At 36.7% G+C, this 15165-nt stretch overlaps 1 protein-coding gene across 1 annotated transcript in view; it reads left to right on the top strand.

Moving 5' to 3' along the window:
• Positions 1-15165, top strand: part of LOC121740424 — a 92012-nt gene that overhangs the window by 72296 nt on the left and 4551 nt on the right. Inside the window, exons 4-7 of the mRNA XM_042133113.1 lie at positions 1169-1310; positions 4071-4169; positions 7384-7560; positions 8850-8972. Coding sequence (XP_041989047.1) covers positions 1169-1310; positions 4071-4169; positions 7384-7560; positions 8850-8972 — 541 coding nt within the window. The remainder of the gene's footprint in view (positions 1-1168; positions 1311-4070; positions 4170-7383; positions 7561-8849; positions 8973-15165) is intronic.

Raw genomic sequence — 15165 nt, 5'->3', positions numbered from 1 at the left:
TCTCGGAAACTGTGTCGTGAGTGTAAGGGATCTAAATAGGTCGAGTTTTTCAACTTGTGGCTTGGACTTTGTTCTCACATTGGTTGCGGATAAAAATATTTCAATAAAAGTTCATAAATTTCTCAACAATTTTATAAGAAAAAATTTGTCACAAAATTTTAATCGTTCTTGAACATAAAAGCACGCACAGTTGATTACACAATGTGCTCGTAACGAAGAAGATTGGAAAACACTTTTCAAAAACATTGATGGAAATTATACTTTTTAATCAAACTTTATAAATCGTATTCATTAAAGTTTGCTGTAGGTTTTTTAAGACAAATTGTATGTAATTCTTCTAATCTTTATCAGAAATTGCCTAACTGTAATCAAACGTAGGCGTGGGTTATTAACTTAAAGATAATGGAAACAACACAGAACGAAGAAATAAGAAACAGAAATCGTCAAGCAAAAGACATCAACGCGCTCAGTAATAATTGTCAAACAATTAATTTAAATTTTACATACTTACACAATGAAAATGTAAGCTTATTATTACAAATAATTATAGTATAGACATCAATATAAATGAAAATAATGAGCATTCGGTTATTAAATTATTTGCTTATCTGTCTTTACGATTATTTATTGAAGTATTTACACGACGATAACAACAAAACTTTTCCAAGTTAATTTTTAGGTGAATAGTTTCATTCAAATATCTGCTAAATGTTGATAAGATTTAGCAGATAATATATGTGAATAAAACTCTTAAGAAAATAAATGAGTGTTCAGTGTAATTTTCATTTTTCATTTCTTAAAGACAAGCACTTGTGATTTGTGACTAAAAGTCGCAATAGAATTTGTTGTGGATCGCGTTAATCGCTTTAATAAATATCAAATAAATCAAACTTTGTTCATAACACAACCATATAAAAAAAATAATAAAGGAACAACTCAGTAGGTAACTAAATAAAAACACACAAAAACACTAACAAAATAAATTTAAAAACTAAATATAAAATATTATTCAATTAATGGTAATGCCATGCCAAAAAATTAGGAAAAGGTTCCCACTCAGGTTGTGACAGCGACAAACGCCGCTATCTCTGGTCTTTACGTTAGTAAGTCCTTTCATGCATCCCAAAAACCTTGATACTGATGATGATTATGATGATGATTGTTACAGACGCGGGCCGGCGAGCTATGGCCGACGGAGCGGCCGGAGGGCATGCCGGTGATACAGTCCCTGGAGGTGATGTGCGGGAAGGACCACATGGACGTCCACCTCACCTTCTCACATCCTTTTGAGGGCATCGTATCGTCTAAAGGTGAGATGTTGTATAGATCCCACTGCTACCACTAAAATGTCTCCTCTTTTGTGTAGACTGGGGTTGAGGGTAAAAAAGAAGGTTTTGTTTTTTTGTATAGAAGGATTTGTAGTAGTGTATAGCAAATCGGAGGGGAATAAGAAAATATTCGTTATATCAAGAAATTCACTGAACTGAGGTTTGTTATATTGAGGTTAGGTTGTATTCTTTTGAGTATAAAATAGTGGAAAACCAAAAAAAAGGTTAATTAGAATTAACCTTTGGAGCTACGAATAAAAGTCCCACCCTTAAACTTTCTTAAAGTATTAGACTTTGAGGGTGTCTAGCAGTTTGAAGCAACTGTCAAAAATGTCCGGCACTAAAAGACGAGATTCCTCCACTTACCGCGAAGAATATAAGCTATGAAATTGAGCTTTACTCTTTCTCGAAGGTCAGGTACCAGACCTTCAGAACTGGATACCTCCTAAAGTCGTTCTTACCTCTGTAAAGGTTACAAGCAGGTAAACTTTCAGCTTTACGAAACGAAGGAAGTACTGGCCCTCACGGGCTCTTACTCTTTTACGTTTCCTTAGTTTTTATTATTCGTGGCTTTGAAGCTATCGTATTCTCTACAACTTTACATAGTATTATATTTTATAGGTGAAGTTAGCTTGATAAACCTTCAATTATAGCTAGTTGACCGAGCTTATTATATCTATAAGATGTACATAACTAGATTAATCGAAATATTTCCGAGTACGCACCACCATCTCATACCGGTACTAATACAGTTTCCATGCGTTGTAATTGTGAGTGAAATCGCAATTAGACGTTATAATTAGTGGCGCTCTGATACCCGCAGCCGCTTGTAAATTGTTATTGGTCTTACATGGTTTTAACGTTTTCAGAGAAAGTAGGTAAGGGCTGACCTTAAAAATGTGCTTTATGTAGCTGTTCGCAGCTTTTTTCGCGGCGGAACGTTGACATAATATCTAAAATTTTATTTAAAAAAAGGATGGTTTATTCTTGAATTCAGACTGACGGATAGAAAATAAGTCTTAGTATTAGGGTCCCGTTTTTATTCTTTGGGTACGGAACCCTAAAAAACGTAGATTGCCGAGAAGTCCGAGAACATTACTGAATGAGGGTTTTAGATTTAATTTTCCAAAAGGTGGAGTATATCAATAAGTTTTAATATATATCACGATAAAGCTGTTACCTATATATGACGATATAACTGTAATATTATGTTTGTTTGACACGACAATTGACATGAAAGATTTTATCATCCACCTGATGGCAAATTAAGTATTTAAAACCCTCATTGGTGTGGCTCTTAATCCCGCATCTTGTACCTCGTTTAAGACAGCAATTCTATCAAATGTTCAATTCAAGTTTATGGACCACTACTATCATTTTGACTAGTTAGTAGCTTGTTTGTCCATTGTCTATTGAGGTCTTAATGTATCTGCTTTGGCGGATAGGTTTCTACTTGCTAAGTTGCTACCTATGCGCTTGTGAGAGTCTAAAAGTCTTACTAGTAAAACTAACAAAATTACGCTCGAGTTCGTAATATTTGGGTTATTAAGAAGGTCAATATTGGTGGTGGATCAGGAATACCTTTATAGGCAGTAGGATAGACAATTCATACGAAAGACCCTGCGAATTCATAGCTCCACCTAGTGGTGAATAAAATATCGACAACTTTGTGTTTTTTTATTTTTGACCCATTTTTTTAGACCTGTTTTTTTCGTTTTGTTTTTTTAGACCCATTTGTACCTTCCATTCCTAGCCGTATGCTACATGGTCGATAACCTTCAAAGGTGCCTCCACCTAACCATAATAAAAACTAGGCCTTTACATCCGTTGTGGATGATTTATACAGTATTTTTCAGAGCGAAGTAACCACTCCTCAAATATTGTAGTGCCTGGGACAAGATTTTTAAATGTCCGTATGGTTGCCCAAGCGCATACGGCATTCTCGCATCATAGTCGGCCTAGTCCAGAGGAAAGAATTAGTCAATACGTCTGGGACCAATTATGTGCGGGTTTCCTCACGATGTTTTCCTTCACCGTACGAGCGTCCGTATTATGTACTTGAGATCAGAAAATGTCTCATAGGTACACGCCTCCACCCGGGTTCGAACCTGCACTCTCTAGGAGTGCGAACCGAAGGTCTACCCATTAGGCCACGGACGCTCTAACCATGATAATGTTACACCTATTTCTACTTGTTTGATCTAAAGGTGCTCCCTCACCGGGAGCATGATTCGCGTTTAATGTAACATTATAGATTCGACTTTGAGCATTACATTACAACACTACCTCCCTGACCGACGAGCATTCTCCTGTGATGTCAAATTATTATAGGTCACAAGTTACATAAAAATACATATTTTGTATCATTACAAGGTGCGCATTGTAATAGTTTTCTAGCCTCACCTAATTCAAGGAAAGCTCGTATCCTACTAGACATATATTATTTAGATTTCGTTGTAAGTAATATTTAGGTATAGATAGTATATAATATTATGTTGTGGTTGATTTGCTTATAAGCTTTATGGGGGTGGCATTGCCGGTCACCGACAAAACCCCTTAAATAAATTGATTAAAAAAATGCTTGGTTCTCCTCCTTCACTATTGTAATGCTCGACTCTGTAACGTTACATTATTCCCTGTGAGGGGAGCACCTTTATAGTAAGTCGCAATAACTATAGCCGTATGTTAACACACACCTATTTCTCCCTATAGTAATTGGCACCTAACTATCGTATGTTTCAGGTCAGCACGGTGACCCGCGCTGCGTGTACGTGCCTCCCTCCACGGGGCAGACTTACTTCTCCTTCCGCATCGCCTACTCCAAGTGCGGCACCAAGCCCGGTAAGTGGGTGGTAAGTGATTACCACAGATCATTTTCATGTAAAACAATATCGATACGGGAAATTTCAACTGTCGTAGATTTCGGCGAAAATAAGTTATGTATACTATAATTCTGTATATCTATTATAATATAATTTAAATAAAAATATATCGAGTTCCGACGATACGACTTTTGAAAAGCTACGTAAAGTTTATGTGAGCTTCACCTGTGCATTCCTCAGCATAATTTATTTTTCAAACTTGATACTGTGGTGCTTCGTGCCGGCTCTGTAAACAATATGTGGGTAAGACTAACACTTTTACCCACACGATTCGTGACTAAATACATTTTCTAATATTTCACAAGTTACCTACTTGGATAAAGTAAACATTGTCCATATATTGACATTGACAAAAAGACGTGAACGTTCAATTAGGTATTTAATTTAATTACTGAAATAAACAAGAACAAAAACGTTAGATAAAAATGTAAACTGCTTTAACCATAAGAAGACAAATAGAGACCTAGATGATCATGTGCGTTAAATTAATAATTTCACGCACATAGTACAAAGTAATACTTTATTTCATAAACGAGGTTAAGAGAAGTAAAAACGGTATAAGAAACCTTAGTAGTTGCTCCGGTTGCCGAAATCTTAAGCAATACAAAAGAGTATATTTAATATTACATACAAATTATATAGGTCAAAAGACAAAACGGTTTTGTAAGTGGCATCAGCACTCAATAAATATAAATAACTTGCACGTTCAAACACGCATATAAATATTACTTTTCTTAATTAAACAAGTTGTAAATACCTAGACATTCAATAGAATGGCCACCTACGAACTAATTGATGAACGCAATCAAAATCGTCGTAAAGTTCGCATTTACCCCGGAGCCAAGTCTGTAGTAGGGCTACCAGATAAAATTGAAATGTTGGACGGTCTACCATATTAATTGTTAAACAGATTTTAAAATAGGTAGGTCCTTACAGCGATGAGCGATGCCAGATAGTAACAGTGGCAGGTACGTAAACATTCCAGAAAATATGAAAGTACATAATATTGTTGTAAATTTTGTTCAAATTTTTCCTACATCGAAACCCGTAAAAGTACGTGAAATGCATCTAGTTTATCCATACTAATATTAAAAAGTGTGCCTGTCTATATGTTACCTTTTCACGCCGATCTGAACCGATTTTGTTGAGGTATGGACATATGTACTTCAAGTCCCGGGAAGGGACATAGGATACTTTTTATCTTGAAAAAGTGCACGGTTCCCAGGCAATAAACGAATTTTGGCACAACGGAGTTGCAGCCGTTTATCTACAGACTACATAGATAATCCTGTCGATTCGCTCGCGCAGAAATTGTTTTACCGTCCGATAACTGTTCCGGGGATGAAGACATATCCTATGTCCTTTCCCGGGACTCAAAGTATAATATTAATATCAAATTGTTCAAGCGTATAGAGGCAGACAGACAACTTTTGCATATATGATAAAAAGTTATGGTTAGTAAAATAAATATACATTTTTCATCAAATGTTCATCTTGCCTGACATATTTCTTATAAGACTGGTCTGTCTTTTACCAGACGTTTGGTTAGCCTTGCTGTATGTTTGAGTACATCAATTTGCTTTTCTTAAGAATAAACCTGTGTTTGTTTAAAGACTCAAAGTAAAGCCTGTTTCAAATCTCTATCTATCTTAAAAAACACTTTTCCGCTTACTAAATTAACGTAAAGAATGCGTAGTGTGATATGCACTCAAATATTTTAAGGTCACTAAATTCATAGAAATATGAACCTTATTGCAAAGTTACCCAAATAAAGCAATTAGTTAATTGAAGTAAAATACAGTTTATTCAACAGAAATACCTCGTGCAGTTAAATAGCATCAAGTGAACTGAGAGATATTTTTATGGCATACCTTATTCAATTACGTTTTATATATGTCCGTAATTATTGGCTGTTTGCGGCGATTTACTTAGAATACTTTGAATCGTCGGTAAGGAACGTCGGTGACATTATTACAAAGTGAATACGGTTTTTTAATCTATTCCCAGTTTCGTCCGATAGTGAGGAGTAACGGACGTGGGATCCGCTCCTTCTGCGAACGCTGTTCGCGCATTGTTTCTCGGAATTTCCCGCTCCGCATCCCGTACACCATAAGGCTCAATATCCCGTGGCACTCCGCCAGCGCGACGCCAACCCTGAATCCTAACTCGAACGCGTTTCCTTCCCTTTCCTTCTATTTGCGACTCTAGACGTTCATCTAAATCATGCGCGACGTCGACAATGCAGAATATGCTTTATGGCCCAGCTAATAAAGATTAGATTGAGGCGTCGGATCATGAGATACGAGCTCGACGACTCGACGAGTGGCCGTTTAAAAAGAATAGTGCTCGCGTGATCGTTAGGGTGGATTTCGCTTGCGCGGCCCGTCGCTTCTGGTTCGATCCGCGTTCTTCGAGCGACTTCTAGTTTTTGCTTAAGTTCATCCACGTTATAGTACAGACCATATTAAGGATTTGAAAATTAAAAGTTCTCGTTTTAACTCTTTAGCACTCATCGGTATGTGCCGGCAAAAACGTCGTTTGCTTTCTTAGAAACGTAAAGTGGACAAATATTTTTTTTTGTCGAGAGAATATGCAAGCGAGACCATCACACCTAGGCTTTTAAACGTCAAGTAATTTATGAACGTAATCAATATTTTTCATACAAAAAAGCTTTTACGTAAATCTCATTTACGATTTTCATTTACAATATCTTCTTATCTTCGCGTCGTCAGCTTTTAATGCACTGTGGGTAGACCAATTAGCGCCACAATCACGCTATTGAAATTTTGTAAGCGAGTATATACGTGGGCTTCGACCTGACCAAGTATAACACCTGGCTTATTCGGAAATTCCCTATATCCACACTCCCACAATTTCAATAAAATAGAAGGTGTAACAAAACTAAGTGATAATACTTTAGGGTGTATATGTGTCCCTTACATAGAAATCACTGTGAAAGTAGCAGCGCTGAAAAACCAACCTTTATCTCACTTCTGTATAGAGAAACTCGTGACGCTGGGGCTTGCCTATACAAAAGTGAAAAAAATTGGTCTTTCAGCGCTGCTTTCACAGTGACCTCTCTACAAGGAACACATACACAGCCTTAATTATTATCACTTAGTTCTGTCACACTCTGTACATCGGCATCTACCATAACTTCTTCATCTCCTCAGATCTCAACGGGCAGTTCTACGAGAACACGGTGGTGGTGCAGTATGACAAAGACCTGCTGGAGGTGTGGGATGAAGCGAAGCGGCTGCGGTGTGAGTGGTTCAACGACTACGAGAAGACAGCGTCCAAGCCACCCATGGTGATTGCTGATCTGGACGTCGTGCAGCTGGACTTCCGAGGTATGGTGAACTGTCACCAGCATGGCCACAGTAAAAATGCGAAAGAATGGAAACGCCGACAGTTTTTGCGGAAAAACTGACAGATTTCCTTTGTTAGTCCATCACCTTGTCTACTTTACCGTAAGAACAAACCTTTCTATGGTGGCCATGCTAAGCCTGCACCAGCATTTCTGGACTAATACGACCTGCAAACCTCCAAGAGAGCGTATTCTCTCTTAAAAGGCCGGCAACGCATCTGCAGCTATGACGTTGAGAGGTAGTTGCTCTTTTTTTTATGAAAGAAGGGGGCAAACGAACAAACGGGTCACCTGATGGAAAGCAACTTCCATCGCCCATGGACACTCGCAGCATCAGTAGAGCTGCAGGTGCGTTGCCGGCCTTTTAAGAGGGAATAGGGTAATAGGGGAGGGTAGGGATGGGAAGGGAAGGGAATAGGGGAGGATAGGGAAGGGAATTGGGCCTCCGGTAAACTCACTCACTCGGCGAAACACAGCGCAAGCGCTGTTTCACGCCGGTTTTCTGAGAGAACGTGGTATTTCTCCGGTCGGGCCGGCCCATTCGTGCCGAAGCATGGCTCTCCCACGTATAAAATGCTTTCCATCAGGTGACCCGTTTGCTCGATTGCCCCCTAATTATATTAAAATAATGATATCGGAATATGACCGTACAATACGATGGATATCTTTTGCCATCTAGTTGGCCAATTAGATGCCTACCATTGTTAATTAAAAAAACTGTGTTTTGGAAATTAATTGCTAGCCCAGAATCTAGGCCTCTAGCCTAGATGATTGTTGATCGCATTAAAATTCGTTATAGTTTCAAAGATCTAAATTCTAAGCGAGCAAGGAAAACGACGTTTTGACACTTTGTAAAGATTCGCTACAATTGTTATTATTATATTTACTATTCATATTCTCTATTCTTGCTGCAAAGGAGTTGTAAATTGCAATAGCTCTAGCTGCTTGAGATCGCTATTGCTTAGAGTGAAGCCGCATGTGTCTTACGACTCACGGCAACGCACATACCAGACATCAGATTCTGTGACATCAGTGATAACACGTCGCGTTTTCATGTCTTATTCCGTCATTGCTTCCGACGGCGCAACCCATCAATGTGGCATATCAATAAAAAATATAAACAGACGAACATATAACCTCCTCCTGTTTGAAAGTCGGTTAAAAATATGGACGTCGAGGCACTGCAAAAAAACGCAATGTAACGCGACGCCTCTTCTTCAATGCGAGAAGCTGACGTATCCACTAACCTAACCTTTCACCTCTATTTTCCAGGTGACAACGTGGACTGTTGGATGGAGATACAGGCCGGCAAGGGGCCGTGGGCACCGCCGGTCTCTGGCATCGTGCCTCTCGGCTCCACTCTCACCCTAGTCGTCGCCATCAATGATTACCGAGGTAAGCTGTTATACCTAGCTGAGTGCTTTCGGATTTGACATAAGTCATAACGCGTCTTAACCATAAATTTATATACCTAGCGGAACAGAGAAACAAAGGCCTGAGTAAGCGAGATGTCACTATCAGTAACACTGCGTGGTAAAAAGAGACGTGTGATGCAGATGACAGCAGAACCATTTTTTTCATCTGTTTTGACAGCCAGTCTGCACTTATCGGCACGTTGACAATTTGAACTCTAGAAAAATGTATGTAGGAACATTTTCAAGCACACGTCAACAGATTTGTACACACAGATGTAATTCAATTTTGGTTTCGTTTGACAGCTTGGCATTGATTCTTTATTCCGCTAGGTATACTTATTTAACTTTATGGTCTTAACTCTTAAGCGCCAATCGCCATGTCAAATTCCATACATTTTTGACATCTAACTTTACTATCCAAACTGGCGAATGCATTTTGACTAAAGGGCTTGAAGTTGAATCGTTGAGGATATAACCATAATAAAGGTGTAATGTTGACCATACTAGAAACCTTCTTCTGTTTATTATGATTGCGACCATTTTACTTCCAAGTCCCAACCAATGATTCAAAAGTACAAAGGGTAAAATATATCTGACAATGCACATGCCTTTACAGGCAACTCAATCGTTCGTTTGAATAACAATAAATAAAATTTAAGATTATTTCAAGAGATTATGAAGAACAGCCTATAATATCTTTAATTTTAAGTGTCATACCAGAATTATTAGTAGTAACTGTAAAAGGAGCGAGATTGAATTTTGTCAAGAATTACTTAGCTTAGAAATTATCGACTTCTTGTAAAAAGCTATTATTTTCTATGTAATATAATCTATTTTCTATATTTATTTAGTTAAGTTTCAGTGGATCATAATGATTAGTATAAAATAGGGATCTAGAAAATAGATCAAAAAGTTGGTAATTTTAATTTCATATATTTCATACTTTCTTGTTTTATATTAATTCAAAAACATACACAAAACATCGAAAGATACGATAAGATTTATTTCATAGTTCAAAGAAAATGTAAAATTAAAAAGTTAATTTTACATTCTGCAATGAGATGATTCACTTTCTAGTTCAAATGTAAAATATATTTTAATTTCAATAAAAACTCAGTAAATTTCACTTTCTACTTAAAATATAGACACGCCCATGTTAAAAAAAATATTTTAAAATTCTCTATTCATAGAAAAATTCACAGGTATAAAAGAAAAGACATGGGAGCGGCCAGAAACAAACAACTGCCTTCACATAAAATATAAATTCACTAAATTGCCTAAAAATGAAACCAGTTCACAGTCGTCATTAAATTAGATAAAAAACAAAAGTTTAATTTTAACAAAATAGCTTGAGAATTCCAGAACTTAATTTTAAAATAATAGTGTAGTAAACATTGACAAAAATATTGTTAATTAAATCAGTTAAACGTAATCAAACTAATAAAAGGAAACAAGTTTCAAATCAAATAAATAAGTCTTGTAGTGCTTAGAAAGGAATTTTAAGGAACCAATATTAGTATAACCTCTATACAGGGTGTAACAAAAATAAGTGATAATACTTTAGGGTGTGTACGTGTTCCTTGTAGAGAGTTCACTGTGAAAGTAGCAGCGCTGAAAGACCAAAATTTTTTTTTCACTTATGTATGGGAAAACTTGTGACGCTCGGGCTCTTGCCCATACAAAAGTGAAAAAAAAAATCGTCTTTCAGCGCTGCTACTTTCACAGTGAACTCTCTACAAGAAACACGTACACGCCCTAAAGTATTATCACTTAGTTTTGTTACACCCTGTTTAACATCATTACAGTGAAACCATGTTGCCAATTATTATGACACTTACACTTTCATTTCTCAATGAAATTTGAAAATTAGAAACCTACATAGTTCCTTAAAACATAGTTTACTGGCTATTTACAACTATTTAGCCCTTTACTGGCTATTTACAACTATTTAGCCCTTTACTAAAAACACAACATGACGTCCGCAACATCGTTGCGCTAATACATACGGACATTTAAAAATCTTGTCCCAGGCACTACAGTATTTGAGGAGTGGTTACTTCGCTCTGGAAAATACTGTATAAATCATCCACAACGGATGTAAAGGCCTAGTTTTTTTTAGGGAACGGCAAAACTCCACGCCAAATAATTGTTTAAAAGTGAAACAAGTGTGCGTCTAACAGGGCAATAATAGCGCAAACACACCATAACGGTACACAGTATTGTAAAAAGTCAACTGGACAAATGCGTACGAATGAGTTTGCTTAACGGATCGCACGTCGCACGATAGGGCTGTCGACTCCTAGATAATTTCTTAACTCTTTCATCAACGTAAGAAATTACTTTTCATGTTGCATACAGTTTTCTAAAATATTGAGGATATAAATTATGTTCAATTGACGTAAATATAGGTTTCCTTCTTTCCCATTTTTTTTCTAAACATTAAATAATTAAGAGACTAATACAGTTACTTGGTTTAGGTAACGTAACAAAAATTGGTAGCCATTTGTTCAAGTTATCAGTTTCGATTATTATTATTATTGAGCAATTCGGTAGATTTGCACACTAAATTTATTATTTCACAAGCTTATAATAATATTATAAGCTTGTGAAATAATAAATTTAGTTATTATATATTATATAAACACAGGGATTTTTCATATTAAATTGAGAGAAGGAATAATAAAGAGTATAAAATTCTCTACTTTCTACGTCTTAGTGGCAGCCCTAATAGACAAGCGCAGAAGGACGCAAAACGGCAAACTCGTACTAAGATTAAGGTCAATATTTATAATCGGATGTTTTACTAAATGTTCCTCAATTATATTATGTCGCACTTTCTTACTTGAGCTCGTATTTGTCCTCACAATACTATTAGATTTTATGGTTATTTTAATCCTATTTAATTTTATAAATGCAAAAGTCAGTTTGTTTATTACCTTTTCACGCCCAAGCCGCTGAACCGATTTTGCTGAAATTTCGTGTGGAGATATTTTGATCCCCGGGAAAGGACATATATTACTTTTTATTCCGGAAAATTGTATGGTTCTCGCGCGACAAACGAATTTTGGCTCAACGGAGTTGCGGGGATCATCTAGTATACTATAATTTATGCTTTTTATGGATCGAATGTGCGTAGGATATCCGTATACTGTTTCCTAAATTGCGTACTTTTATTTTTACTTTTTAGGTATTTTATAGAACGAAACGGATATCCGTATACTATTTCCTTTTAAACGTATCTATATATTTTTAAAAAGCCATTTAAAAAATAGTGTAGATGTAGGTATACTATACAATATATACATTGTTATGTTGCAGTTATCCATAATTTACGGATTTCAGGGTCTTTTTTTAAAATGAAATAAGGGGGGCAAACGAGCAAACGGGTCACCTGATGGAAAGCAACTTCCGTCGCCCATGGACACTCGCAGCATCAGAAGAGCTGCATGTGCGTTGCCGGCCTTTTAAGAGGGAATAGGGTAATAGGGAAGGGTAGGGAAGGGAATAGGGGAGGGTAGGAAAGGGAATAGGGTAGGGGATTGGGCCTCCGGTAAACTCACTCACTCGGCGAAACACTGTTTCACGCCGGTTTTCTGTGAGAACGTGGTATTTATCCGGTCGAGCAGGCTATAATATATTATATTATACGGAATAGTATAATATAATATACATTAGCTATGTCCAGAGTCCAGACTGTGCGCTTTCGTCTTCAATTTTCGTCATCTTCTTTAATTCAACTTTCGTTTTGGCGCATTCGATAATTGAATGCGTCAACGAACGCAACGCCAACTGCCATTTTTAATAACAAAGCGAAAGTTTTGGATACGGTCAGAGGGCATGCGTCGCGGGCATGCCTCACGTTCGCTATTGACTGCACTATGCCCTTGACGAACAGAAAAAGGCACATTGTGGACTAATCTATTGTATAACAATTAACGTTATCGATTTATTTTATATAATCTGTAATAGCGATAAGTCGCGTCGATGCAACGAAACCTATTAGCTATGTCCACATTATGCATTTTCATCTTCAATTTTCGTCATCTTCTTTTGATTCAACTTTCGTTTGGCATATTCAATAATGCATCAAAATCCACCCGCGTTGAAAGAAAAGTGTCATAGAGATCGCTACGATTTCAACGCGCGTCACGGGCATGCCTCACGTTCGCTGTTGACTGTGCTATAGCGCATGCCCTTGATGAACAAAAGAAGGCACAGCGTGGACAAAGCTAATAAACGTAGCTCCCTAATCAATTATTTCCCTGACACTATAAATTGGTACGTAGCAACAGTTCAAGCTACCGCGTCACAGTTTCACATATTCACTCTTACACTTGTCACTTTGTTATTCACTTCAATCTCACTATTGTGGCACCGGAAAATTCAATATTACCATAACAATCTCCGTCTGTTCCCACACCATTAAGCTATTCGACGTATCGAAGGCAAACGTGAGAACGCTACTAAGTCTAATCGTTCTAGACTTTTGGCATGCTATGTAGACCTAGATGCAAAATGCTTAGCATTTTAATGAAATACCTATGACTGTTCTGTGTGCTGTGTACGTAATTAAACATATTACCTACTAAATATATAGTAAAAGAGTATGTAATCTATCTATATATTAATACGTGAGCCAAAAACTTTGTATCCCTTTTGACGAAAAATGGGGAAACGCAGGTGAATGAAATTTTGCACAGTTATAGTTTATATTATAGAGAAGGAGTGCATCGATATTATATATCGAATATTATTTTGAAATTATGTTTTTATCATACATTTTTTTAACAAATAAAACATTACACACACTACAAAACACACACTAGGAAAAATGAAAGATTTTTGAGTGACAAGCCTATACATACGAATTATACTCTTTTATTTATGGTCGAAATCTGTTGACAACAAGATGACAAATTGAAAATGGATTATAGTTTTTTTTATTGAATCTTAAAAACCTGTAAGACAATGCTTACACGGCCAGTCTGAGATCAGCTGAGTCCCAGAGACAAGAGTTGAAAAAAATATTATAAAGTCAATTTTTTTTTACAAAATATAGGTAGTCCTAATGTCGTTGAAATTAAGGTCGAATTTCGACCATTGGGCGGTCTCTAGTAATAATAATAACCCTTAAAATTAAATATGTGTTGTCATGAGTTATTTACTATACGCTACGGACCTTACACAATAATAATATTGTATACAAGATTTTTCCCGCAACTACGTTTCGCACGAATTCATATATTGTGCGAAAACCGTATATTTTTCTTGGATAAAAATACCTTATAGCCTTTCTTGAAACTTGAAGCATTTCCATGCTAAATTTCTTCAAAATCGGTTCAACGGCTTAAGCGTGAACACTGAACAGATAACAAACATACAGACATTTAAAAACTTTCGCATTCCGAATATCAGCATTTAATCGACATTGGTATTCATGGTTATTTATTTTAATAATAATAATAATAATAATATCTATGGACGCTTCACACCACGTCAGTCTGGCCCCGTGCTAAGTACCTAAAGGACTTGTGTTACAGGTACCAGACAACGGAAATATATTTAATACTTTTATACTATACATATATTTAAGATTTTTATTATATCATACATATATTTAATACACATCCAGACCCAGGAACATTGAAAACTTTTTGTTCCGTCGGCGGGATTCGAACCCGCGACCTCCGGCTTGAGCTACCGACGCGCTCACCACTAAGCCACAGAGGTCGTCAATTTTAGTTTCATGTTAATTTGGAGGCATATGAATTTTCAAGTTCTTAGATACAAAACTACAATGTCCATACATACATGTACGCAGATCACGTCTGCTTACTTTCGTAATGTAATATTTATCTTGTTTACGTTTGAGTGCTTTTCTAGTCACGGATTTTCTTTTAATTGCATTTCTCATAACGGTCCGGTAAGTGTTTCGCCTCTTTAGCGCTGCGGTTATGTGTTTGCAGACCACAACTGGTGTTAACTGGCAACGCCGTAAACAATGATTTCAATTTCATTTGGCGTGTGGTTAGGTGGTTAGGAAATGGTTAAGTACCTATATATACCTATAAGTCGAGAGTTTTATAAATGTATGACATGGTACGCGCGAGTACATCATAACATAGATGATGGTCACGAATTTAGCTTCTTCTTTACACTATACAGTGACACAA

The sequence above is a fragment of the Aricia agestis genome, chromosome 3, assembly GCF_905147365.1.
Source record: "Aricia agestis chromosome 3, ilAriAges1.1, whole genome shotgun sequence".
In the NCBI taxonomy this organism is placed as follows: Eukaryota; Metazoa; Arthropoda; class Insecta; order Lepidoptera; family Lycaenidae; genus Aricia; species Aricia agestis.
This window is presented reverse-complemented; position numbering and strand designations above follow the sequence as displayed.